This window comes from Rhinolophus ferrumequinum, chromosome 21 (assembly GCF_004115265.2).
Source record: "Rhinolophus ferrumequinum isolate MPI-CBG mRhiFer1 chromosome 21, mRhiFer1_v1.p, whole genome shotgun sequence".
In the NCBI taxonomy this organism is placed as follows: domain Eukaryota; kingdom Metazoa; phylum Chordata; class Mammalia; order Chiroptera; family Rhinolophidae; genus Rhinolophus; species Rhinolophus ferrumequinum.
In genome coordinates this window covers 21,197,118-21,209,301 of record NC_046304.1, presented here as the reverse complement: position 1 = coordinate 21,209,301, position 12,184 = coordinate 21,197,118, and the positions used below count along the sequence as shown (strand labels likewise).

The window sequence follows — 12,184 nt, the reverse complement described above, 5'->3', positions numbered from 1 at the left end:
TCCCGATTAACGAGAATGGAGCCATTAGTCGTTGATCTCCCCCAACCGTGGACTCCCAGGAAGGATCTGGTCTTTCATCACTGTCCACTTGTTGAGCAGCCCTCAAGTTTTATTGTTGTCTTGACTTGGAGGCAAGAGCTCCACCGGGATGCAGAACCGGAAGCCAGGGTGAGACACAGGTGGGGATAGGAGTGGCCCAACACCAGACCAGTGGTGGAAGGAAACTAGCCTGCCTCACCACGTGTGGTTGGCTGGCCAGTGGCATTTGGAAACGGCAGGTTGCTGTGGAGGGGTGGTCGGCATCGTAGGCCACTCTTCTCCCTGGACATCACCAGCCATGCCTCAATGGACAGTGCAGTACGTGCAGGGTTCCCTGAGCACTTTCCAGAAGAATCTGCCATCTGAACTCAGGGCTCGGCCTCTCAGACATCACTTCAGTTGCTGGTCTTGCCACCACCTCCACAGTGATCCTGAGACTCCGCCCACCTGCCTTCTTCAGCTACAGCTCATCCCAAGGGGCTGGAGACACTGAGCTCACTAATTATGGGAGACAGTTAATGGGAGACAGTGCTGACTCCTTCTGAGATTCCCGCATATTGAAGAAGACAGAGAACTGCAGTTTGCTGACGGAAAGCCACCTGGGCCATCCACCCCACGCTCCAGCCTCCCAGCCAGCATGCAACAGCATGAGTGGCGGCTTCCATACCCAGGATGTGTCATCACTCTCAGTGGTACCCACTAGAGGGCACTGGAAAGCAGGGTTAGAGCCCTAGCTGAAGCCCCTGGTGGTAGCCACCAGTCATTGCACCACTCCTTTGGCCGCCACCAGTGTGCGAGCCGTTGTCAGCTAGCGGGCCAAGGCAGCCTGGCCACCCTCGGCGACCAGAGCCACAGAAAATAAGTGTTTCAAGTACCCTCCCAAACAAGCCGGAGGCATACAACACCAGACCCAAGTAGGGTCACCAGATAAAATATAGGACACCTAGCTACATTTGAATTTCAAATACACAACAAAGCATTTTTTCATATAAATATGGCCGGTACAATATTTGGGACATACTTATAATAAAATGTATCTGTTGTGTATCCGAAATTCAAATTAACTCGGGCATCCTGTTTTGGTTATCGTTGTTGGTTTTTTGTTTGTTTTACTAACTCTGGCAAACCTAGATCCAGGTAAAGGGCCCAGGAAACTCTGCCAGGTGTGGTTAAGAGAGGCACTGACCTCGCCCCCTGCCCCTCCCCTGGCCTCCAAGGCAAGACTTCCATGGTAAGCTTTTTGTAGTCCACCTGAAGCCCAGCCCAGGTGCCTAGGGGAAGAAGCCCTGAGATGCTCTGGCCGTAACACGCCACCTGGAAACACAGCGATAGCTGAGAACCACACTTATATGTATACTTTATTAGTTGGCTTGTCTTCCCACTCCTGAGTCAGGAACCAAAACACATTTCGCAGCCTGCTGTGCCTGGCCTGGTCCATCCTGAGAGGGTCCTAGAGGTCACAGCCATCCACCCAGTCTCTGAGGTCCTTGCCCTGGCAGTGCTGCCTCCAAGCCTCCCTGAGGATGGGGGATGGGGAAGAGGAGAGACCAAATCAGCGGCAGCCCTCAGCCTCTGCTCAGAGAAGAACAGGAAGGAGGTGGGTCTTCTAAACCAGAAGTGAGGTGAAGAAAAGGGCTAACGAGGAAAAGAGAGAAAAGTAGACTGTGTTAACTAACGAAGAACCCACTAGAAGTTAAAAAAAGAAAAAAGAAGGAAAATAATGGCCCTTAAAAAGTCATCTATCTAACCTCCTTATTTAACCAATGGTGACACATAGTAATTTGCACAAGCCCACTGTCCACTCAGAAGTCAGTGGCAAAGGCCTGGGGTCCTGGGGTCCAGAGACCCCGTCCAATGTTCTTTTCCTACACTGATGCTTCTGCTGACAGTAATGCCCCCTTCCATGTGGACAGCCCTTTACAGTTTTCAAAGCCCTGCCACATCCATCACCCATTTCTCTGCCCCACCCCAGCAGCCATATAAGGTAGACTGGGCAGATGTTACGTGCCCTATATTGCAAGTGAAAAACTGAGACTGAGATGCAACGTTACTTGACCAAGATTTACAGCTAGTAAACGACAGAGCTGCACACACATCCAATTCTCCTGAGTCTTTCACTTGTTGTAACTATAATTTGTAGACTCTTCCAGGGCCATTACCTTGTTCCAGCATCCCTCTGGCATCTTGAGGAAGATGAGCAAGATCCTGGGGTCCCAAACTTTCATAACTAGTGTCCTCCATGATGTCAATGTCAGACAGCCCAATGACCAGGAGTGGCCCTAAGGACCTCTAGTGCTCTATCAACCCAGAGTGAGCGACTGACCTCTTCGTGCTTCCATTAGACTGTGAGACCCTTGAGGGCAAAGATTTGGAACTCAGCCATCTCTGAAGAAGCTCAGTACCCAGCACCGAGCCTGGCACAGGCGAGTTCTCAATGCATGCATGTGGAAAGAATAAACAGCACGCTTTCCACCTTCTGGGATCACTTCCTATTTGTCTCTATCACCTCTAAGGGGTTTTACCTGCCACACATTTACTCCCAGTGTACAAAAGAGAGTTGTTCTTTGATTTAACCCCAAAGGACCTGTTTCTTCCACGCCAGCTGGTGCCCCCAAAGCCTTAAGCTCTTGGATGCCTGCCTGAGCTTGCATTCACCCTTCCTGATTTTATACTTGTGCAATATGTCCTGCTGAGCCTGCCTCACTCCTGATTCAGTTCTTAGGGCTTCAACTGTTCTCAAACCAACATGTCTCCAAAGCTGTGGCCATTATCAAGGCCCATCTCGGACCTTGTCTCTGTTCACAATCATTTTCTCCTCCTCTTCTCCCTCACCTATCACCTGTCCCCAGCCCTCCTCCACACGCCCTTATACCCAACCGTTCTCCTGTCCATCTTCTGTGCAACTGTTCTACCTGGACCTTATATCTCCCTAGACTCCTGCAAAGGCTCCCCCACTGGTCCCCCTGCCTCGAGTCTCTCCCTAGACATTCCGTGCCTTTCAAATGACTTTGCCAGGCTTGTGAGTATCACATCCGTCCATGGTTCTGGTTGCACTGGCCAGCCAGAGTGTTCCACCTTCCCCACACTCTCCCCTTGCTGCTCTCTCATCCAGGAATGTGAGTAAAGGGAGGTTGGAGACTAAGTGAAACTCTCATCAGAAGAGGCTGAGAAACCGCTGTGCCGCTGCCACGGAGGTCCTTCAGTGAACCAAAGATCGAGTCTAACGCTCCATCGATGCACATCCAACTCCCTTGCCTATAAGGGTGGCTTCCCATCTTGTGGGAAGCGGGTGGGGAAAGAGAAGGCTGACGGGGTGAGGATCGGAGCACCCACCCTGCTTCAAGCCGGGAATTTAATATTTGATCTGTTGTACATCGGGGGCCTTCATATAAAAGTTAGTTTTGATAAAGATGCCACAGTTAAAAACACAAACGAAAAAGGTTTATTAGGCCCAGATTCTAGTGGACTCATAGGCAGAGGAGGTTTGGAAGAGCCAGGCTTGGCTCCGTGACCTCCAGGAAATTGCTTATCCTCCCTGAAACTCAGTGGGTTATCTGTAAATACCTCCGTGGTAGTAATCCCTACCACCCAAAGTTGTGCGATTAGATTGTGAAGCTTTGGAATGGTGCCTGGGATAAAGCAGGCACTCAGAAAGGTTAGTTTCCTGCTGCCATCCACCAGGCCTGCTCACATCACCTGGCGGGGGCTCCAGCCCAAGCTACTCACCAGCTGCTCAGACCCTGAGGCTGTTGAGCTATCTTCATGGCACAGATAATAGTGTCCTTGAGGTTAGGATTCAACAAATCTGGGGTGGGAGGCAGAGAAACACAATGAGGGAGCAGGGGACTGAGCTGAATATACATGAAAGTCTCTCTCTCTCTCTCTCTCTGTCTGTCTCTCTGTCTGTCTCTGTCTCTCTTTCACTCACACACACACACACACACACACACACACACACGCACTCCTCCATCCTAAACCCAACACTGTCTCTTGACCCCTTTGAAAACACAGGCATTACTTTATCACTTTCATCTCCTATCAGAAGCAACCCCCCCCCCCCATTGCTCTAGCACCCAGGACAGTCTCCCATCTGGGACCCCAAATGAGATTTATGCAGGATCCACCCTCATCACTTGCCCCATCCTGCTCTCCTTCATAGGACCAGCAGGATGTAGGGGGACTCCCCATTCAAAGATAAAGGTAAAAGGAGCAAACAAAACCATGAAGAGCAAAGGCTAGTGCAGAGGCCTGGCCCCAGCCAGCATTAGGCTCAGGTCCCGCCTACCGGAGCAGTACATCTGGCACCGGTTGGGGACATTTGGGTTACGATCTTTGCACCACTTCCGACTGCTAATCTGGAAGATGCCGTTGTTGGTGCTTCCATCCGCTTCGTGATCCACAGCGGCTGTGTTGAAACCACTTGTGAAATAGGCAAGACAGACCCCTGCGTAGGGTGGAGACACCGGCTTAGAGGTCACATGATCAAGGCCAACCCAGACCAGAGCATGCAGCGTGCAGGTCCCACACATTAGCTCCTTCAAGCCTCAGCTCCTGCTTAGAGGACATCAAGGCAGACGCCCTCCCACCCACTTGGCAAATAAACACATCAAGGCTCAGAGGCTCAAAGTGACTTGCGGTCATTTACAGCTACCAAATAGCAAGAGTCGAGACTGGACCTCAGGCCTCCCACCCCTAGGTCAGCAACCTTCCCATTGTCTCTGTCCCACACATAATGGGGCCCAAGAAGTGTTTGTGGAATGAAGGAACAAGAGCTACATCTTCAGAGGCGAGCTGAGGAAGACACAGGTGGGACCTGTATAGGGGCCTAAAACTAGAGAAGAAAATAAGTCCAGGTGTGGCTGTGCTTGCAACTTCCTGAAACGGCCACCATTTCCTGAAACGGCCACCATTTTCAGACGTTAACTGATTTGCTCAGTTTGCCCTAAACTTCAATGGGAATGTCTGGTCCTCATGCCAAGATTAAAATTAGAGTACTAAGCTATTCTATTCCTTTGGCTCCTGACTTGAGCCGCAGTGAAAATGAAGGGCCGATTCTGATTTGGCTGTCTGTTGCCTGCCTACTGTGTTTTTGACTCAGTGCTGGGGGTTCTCTAGCGGCCATCTCATACAATCCTTGTTTTACAAATGAGAACTGAGGCTCAGAAAGCTCCTGAGGCCACAGCCCTTGAGTGAAAAGGAGGAGGGAGAGGCAGAAGGAGGGAGGAAGCGGTGATGAGAAGGGGGTGAAGCCCGCCAGGGAGAGGGGTTCTCACAGTCAGCCAGGCTATAGCCCCGGTATCCATCCAGGCCGAAATCCTGTAGCACTCTGGCCAGCTCGCAGCGACTGTAGGCCTTGGCCTGGCCGGAGGTGAGCAGGCAGCTGAGCAGAGAGGCAAAGGCCACCAACGTGGTCCCAGGTGGGCACCGCCGCCTTCTGGGAGCCCAGCTCCTGGTTTCCATGCAGGTGGCAGAGGTGGAGCCCTCACCACACTGGCTTCGAGCTGGGCTTTGAGATGGCAGGCCGCTCAACCGCCCTGGTGGTCCTGTCAGACAGCTACCCCTTTGGAAGAAGAAGGAAAACAAGGCCAGGGCAATAGGGAGAAGGCACCAACACTGCCAGCCAGCTCCCTTGGCAGCCCCGCTGATGCATCAGCCATACCCCTGAGATCCAGGAGAGGGTTCTCTGTGGCCAGCCCCTCTCCCTTCCAATCTTGCTTGATACCACCCTGCCCCAGCAGCTGAGAGAAGAGGAGGAGAAATGGAAGAGAAAAGAAACATATTTTAAGCGCCGTACTTCATGCCAGGCATTATTGAATCCTGAGGCCGAAGATTTCACAACTAGGAAGGGGCAAACTTTGGACAGAGACCAAAGTTTATGTGAATCTGAAGCCCCGTGGGGATATGGCCATGAGTGGACGTTCCCAGAAGAGATGGACCAAGCAGTGTCATCCGTGTAAATTAGTCCCTAGACCCAATTGCCAAGGAAACTCTCTTCTAGCACTAAGCCTCCCTCCCCCGGTCTGAACTGAAACAAGGTCCCCCAGAAAACTGCCACCTGCAGCCCTCTCAAATGGAGGCTGCTCTTCCCCCACACACACAGGCTCCCAAGGCAGTACTGAAACATGCCTTCATGCCCACAGCCCCTTCTAAACCATCACCTTGCAAAAGCCCCTTCTCCCTTAAAGCTCCCCTCACTTGTTTACCATTTTCTCACCTCCTGTTTGTTTTCAAACCCAGTGAAATGCACTAGCTTCCCCAGGACCACTCGCCGAAACTGTTCTGCTTGGTCCAATGGACCCTTGTCAGTGCTCTCACAGGACCTCTCCATCCTGTGGACCACTCCACCTTGTTGAAACTCTTGCCTCTCTTTGCTTCCATGATGCTCCCCTCTCCTAGGTTCTCTCCTCCCTCTCAGGTTATTTCTTCTCTTTCTCCGCTGTGGAATCCACTTCTGCTCGTCTTAAATGCTGCCATGCTTTCCAGGCATTCCTACCCTCAGCCCTCTTCTCTTCCACGGCCAGATACACCCAGGAGAGCCCTGCTGTTAGCTCCACCGGCAGGCTGATGACTTCCTGTTACATCTTCCCGCAGCAGCAGACCGCATGGGCAACTGCCTCCTGGCTCTCTCCAGCTGGAGATCCCCGTCATCTCCAACGAAGTGTGCCTAACACAGAACTAATATTCCCACTGAAATCGACTTCTTTACGTCTTCCCCTTCTCGGTTTAAAATATTCTCGGTTTTACACTCATAATGTTTTATCCAAACTAGAAATGTGGATGTTATTCTTCACTCATTCTCTTCATCACTGCGTCCTGCAACCATCCCAATCAATTCATCCCAAAGGGCTGTTATTTTCCTTTCCCTGTCCGAGCATCACCGTCCCCTCAGTTCAGACCACCGCCGTGGTATGCTGACGCTCTCCTCGTGTCCAGTCCTGGCCCTTCTTCCAAAGGACCCTATACGCATTTACCAGGATGAAGTTCCAAAACAAAAAGCCTGCGACCCCCTTCACTGGCCGCCTTCATCACTACTCCCGAGCATGATCCGCAGGGCCCCTCAGGACCCAGCCCTGCTAACCCCTCCCTCACTTCCCCTTTAAGTCCCAGAAATGCCATATTGTACACTCGGCAATCCTACCATCTACAACAGAAAGTCTCTCCGTTTCTTTACATGGGTAACTCTTACTCTTACTTTAACGGCCCCGTCAGAGATGAATTCTCCAGCAAGGTTCTCCTGATAGTTCTTCCAACACTCCCAAAGCACCCTGTGCTGTCCCTCTGCCACACGAGACTGTAATATAGTATGTTAGTCTTTCCCACCACAAGGTAAACGTCCCAAGAACAATGGCTGTCTTATGTATCTTCATCTCCTAAGAGTCAAGTAGAATTGCTGATATGGAGTGGCTATTCCATGGATGCTTCTTAACCGAAATTATACCGATGTCATGACCCCGAGAGCGTGAGCCCTTCCCGTCAACGTGTGGGGAAAAGAAAGGGAGGAAGACAATTAACCGTGCTGGATTTTTAAAACCTGGCAGATGTGATGTCAGGCCTTTTCTGGATGTTTTCCAAGTTAATCTCATCAAGTCCGCTCAACAGTTCAAGGGGGATAGGATTAATATCCCCAATTTATAGATGAAGAAATCAAGTTGACTGCTATACAGAGACTGGTTTTGATTTTTTTGTAGCAAAGTGACTTAAAAGCAATTTATCCTGAGCATTTCACAGTAGATTTAGAGGTATAAGGAGTCAGGTCTGGTGATTCAGAGACCAGATACCTGCCAGTGTGGGCTCCTCTCTCTCTCTCGCTCTCTCTCTCTCTCTCTCTCTCTCTCTCTCTCTCTCTCTCTTTCTCTCTCTCTCTCTCTCAACTCATCGCTCTCCCAGCCCAGGATGCACCCCCATCTTTGATCACCACCTTTGTTTTTCCATGCCCCTCACTGTCCAACCGAGCCCAGGGACCTTAACAGCTGTAGGAAAATGGGGAAGGAGGCTCACTGATCAGGTGTTGTTCCCACCAAAGCTGACACAGCGGTTATAGCGGCAGTGGCAGAAGGGACCCAGAACGCTGCTTCAGCTCAGGACACCCTCCATGATACTGCCGGGTCTCCAGGCACCAAGCTTTAAGAGAATGATTGGAGAGGGGCTTCTGGAACTCCCCAGGTCTGTGAGCTCATCTTCTAGAACCATCTCTCACCCACTGAACTTTGACTGGCCCCCTTGAACCCCGCAATTTCAAGGCCTGGAGACATACTAGGGGTATCTAAGTCCAACTCCTCTGGCCCAAGTCTACACACACACACACACACACACACACTTTGAAGGATGACTCTTCTCTTTCCAACAGATCCTTCAGGTGGTTGGTTACCCAGTGATGATGGCGGGTGCCCACTGCCTTCCCAGGCAGCCCATCTCACGATCGTACTCCATTGACTGGCAGCAATTTCTTCTTTAATGCCACAAAATAACCCCTTTCTCCATCTGGATGATGCTTGTTCATTGTGAACAAGCCTGGAACAAAGACGATACTGTCAACCCTACAGCTTGAGAGACAGAGACGTGAAATGGAAGGGCACGCGACACCCACGTCTGTGCTCCACAGGGGCCTCTGCTTGGGAGCCATGTGGCACGGCAGGTAGAGCACGGCCTTTGGAGTCAGGCTGACGTGGGCACGAACACAGGCGCTGGTGACGACGAGCTGGGTGACCCAGAAAAAGTGGCTTCACTTCTGTTTCCTCAGTTCTCAAGTGGGAATGCCAACACCTGAAACACCTTTTAGATGCTTCGTGCTTAGTACTTAAAGTATAGTGCTTAGTACACAGGCACAATTACTACTAAGAGCAGAGCACAGTCCTAGCGTGTTAGGTGGCTCCATGGCATTGGGCCGCACCCCAGACCGACCAGGTTAGGACTGAGGGTCGGTGCAGCATCACATCAGGATTTCTTTTCTTTCTTTTCATTTTTTTTTTAATTTTATTGTGGTACAGACACTTAATAAGAGCTCTACCCTCAACACATTTTGAAGTGTACAATACAGGACCATTGACTGTAGGTACAGTGTACAGCAGATCTCCATAGCATATTCATCTTGCTTAACTGAAAGCTGATGCTCTTGGATGAGTAACTCCCCAGTTCCTTCCCCCTCCAGCCCCTGGCAACCACCATTCCAGTCTTTGATTCTATGGACTTGACCATTTTAAATACCTCACATAAATGGAATCATACTGTACTTGTCGTTCTGTGACCAGCTTATTTCACTTCACATAATGTCCTCAAGGGTCATCCCTGTTGTTGCATATTGCAGAATTCCTTCTTTTTAAAAGCTGACTAATATACCGTTGTGTGTATAAAATACGAGTATATCGTGTCTCTATGCATTCATCTGTCAATGAACATGCGGCTGTTTCTACATCTTGGCTATCGTGAATAACGCTGCAACGAACCGGGGAATGCTGCTATCGCCTCGAGATCCTGGTTTTAATTATTTTGGATAAATATCCAGAAGTAGGATTGCTGGATTACATGGTAGTTCTATTTTTGATGTTTTGAGGAATCTCCACTCAGTTTGCCATAGTGGCGGCACCATTTTGCATTCCCACCAACAGTGTGCTAGTGTTCCAATTTCTCCATATCCTCACCAATTCTTATTGTCTTTTGGAGATCGTATATATATATTAAATGGCCATCCCAACAGGAGTGAGGTGACATTTCACTGTGGTTTTGATTTGCATTTCCCCGATGATTAGCGATGCTAAGCACTTTTTTTCATATACCTGTTAGCCATTTGCATGCCTTCTTTGGGAAAATGTTTATTCACCATCAGTATTTCTTAAAAGCTCCCCAGATGACTCGACTATGTAGCCAGGCTTGAACTTTTGTTCAAGGGAAAGAGCTCTGTACTCGAGTTAGAAAACCCTGAGTTCAAGGTCTTGCTCTACCCTTGACTGGCTATTTAGTCTTGACAAGTTAACCTCCATTTCCTCATGCGAGTCGTGAACCTGTTCTGCCCCCTGGAACCGTGGTACTTAATGTCCCTGAGACTCATTTTGCTCCTCTGTACAATGGAAATAATCCTCCCGCGCTGTCTCAATGCATGAAGACGCTTACCACTTAGATCAGTGCATTTCAGCTATTGTTTTTATTGTCTGGCCCTTGGTGGTGATTCTGTCTGTCTGAGTTTTGGGGTTTTTACTGCATCGGCCTGCTTTTACCATTTTATCGCTTCTTTTTATTGAGTCATCTTTCAGCTTCTTTTATTTTATTGTGTGTTTTATTATTTTCCCCCTGACTCTCACTTTTAAATGGGGAATAAGAAACAGCAGCTCCAAAGGAACAGTTATGAGGGCAGACATGGCCCCAGTTGGGGACTGGCCGGTCTTTCTTGCTCAGCTGAGCTCTGCACGAGACTTCCTTGTTTCCCCAAGGCGACCGTGGATTCTTGACTACTTCCTAGCAGAGATCCCCCAGCAGCTCCCTTCAGGCTTAAGTTCATCCGCGGCATCTCTTACATTTCTGGTATTATAACACATTTCTAAAGTCCTGGCAGCACTTTAGGAAAAAAAAAATACTGATGCTTGTGCCTGCCCCCACCCCACCCCCAACCCCCGCAGCAAATTACATCAAAATCTCTGGAGGAAGGACCCAGGCATCAGTATTTTTTTTTCCACGCTTCCAGGTGATTCCAAAGTGCTACCAGGGCTGAGAACCACAAGTTCTAACCAAACTTGATAGTTGCCTAACTGTGTGCCCATGTTTTGTAAAAGAGCACATTTTATATGCTATTATATATGTCAAACACACCCTTTCTGCTCCAACTCTCTGGCTGGTTCTAGTCCTCCTTAAAGCATCACTGAAGTTTGACTTCCTCCCCTGGGCTCTTTGGGCTGAGTTAGGAATCCCCTACACCCTTGCACGGCATCCAATGCTAATTTGTAATCTCAGCATCTATCACACTCTATCAGTATCTTCTTTATCGCTCTCACCAGAGTAGGAGATGCCTGATGTGTCTGTCATGTCTATTTTCACATTGTCGAGAACAATATAAAAAAATGCTATGTAAAGAAATAAGAGAATGGGCGGCCAGATGGCTCAGTTGGTTAGAGCACAAGCTCTTAACAGGGTTGCCGGTTCGATTCCTACATTGGCCACTGAGCTGCGCCCTCCACAACTAGATTGAAGACAACGAGCTGCCGCTGAGCTGCCCGAGGGGCGGCCAGATGGCTCAGTTGGTTGGAGCGGGAGCTCTTAACAACAAGGTTGCCAGTTCAATTCCCACATGTGATGGTGGGCTGCACCCACTGCAACTAAAGATTGGGAATGGTGACTGGACTTGGAGCTGAGCTGCGCCCTTCAAAACTAGATTGAAGGACAACAACTTGATTTGGAGCTGATGGGCCCTAGAAAGACACACTGCTCCCCAACATTCCCCAATAAAAAAATAAATTAAAAAAAAATAAGGTAATGAATGAGAATCACCTGGCTGGTGGATTCAGGAAAACGTTAACCCAGAGGACTCCATCAGGAGAGCACTGAGTCTGGTTCCAGAGAATGTGCTAGGGTCACTACGGACAATGCAAAAATGAGTCCTTCTCCGGCTGCAAGTAGGGAGAGCCTGGAGCTCCTAGAGGAAGACCTGCTCCCCTGATCCATTTCAAACATAGTACATTGAAAACAGAATTAACCTCTTCTCGATAACGTTGTGTCCCTGTGATTTTCATCATTGATCATGTACTGTGGCTATAATTGCAAGGCATTGTTGTCAGGAGGTCTGAGGCATGTGAAGTCAATCATCCCTCACTAGTCTCACACCAGCATATTCTTTTAGTTTTGTGTCTCCTTCATTATTCTGTCTTCTTCCCACTGTTAGTTAATTGTACGTGTCAACTTGACTGGACCACAGGGTGCCCGGATAGTTAGTCAAACATTCTGGGAGTTTCTCTGAGGGTGTTTCTGGATAAGATTAACATTTTTGATTGAAATATACTTGACATGTAACGTGTAAATTTAAGGTGGACAACATGTTAATTTGATACATTTATATATTGCGATATGATTGCCATCGTAGGGATAAAAGTAGCACCTCTCTCATGTTATAGAATTATTTTTAGTGGTTGAAATAATTAAGTTCTAATCTCTTAACAAGTTT

The 12,184-nt window shown here is 49.1% G+C and overlaps 1 protein-coding gene across 1 annotated transcript; it reads right to left on the bottom strand.

The window, feature by feature from the left end:
* Positions 1 to 1,452: 1,452 nt before the first annotated feature.
* SPACA3 (sperm acrosome associated 3) lies at positions 1,453 to 5,514 on the bottom strand. The gene is made up of 4 exons (XM_033091502.1): positions 5,313 to 5,514; positions 4,325 to 4,483; positions 3,766 to 3,844; positions 1,453 to 1,556 (listed from the first exon to the last, which is right to left on the bottom strand). Exons 1-4 carry the CDS (start codon positions 5,497 to 5,499, stop codon positions 1,490 to 1,492), a joined length of 492 nt encoding a protein of 163 aa, XP_032947393.1. The 5' UTR covers positions 5,500 to 5,514; the 3' UTR covers positions 1,453 to 1,489.
* Between the last annotated feature and the right edge of the window lie 6,670 nt (positions 5,515 to 12,184).

Coding starts and splice junctions, on each gene's coding strand:
- SPACA3 (XM_033091502.1), bottom strand. CDS start 5,499: ATGGAAACCAGGAGCTGGGCTCCCAGAAGGCGGCGGTGCCCACCTGGG. Junction 4,484..5,312: donor GGGCTATAGCCTGGCTGACT/GTGAGAACCCCT, acceptor CACCCTACGCAG/GGGTCTGTCTTGCCTATTTC. Junction 3,845..4,324: donor GTGCCAGATGTACTGCTCCG/GTAGGCGGGACC, acceptor CTCCCACCCCAG/ATTTGTTGAATCCTAACCTC.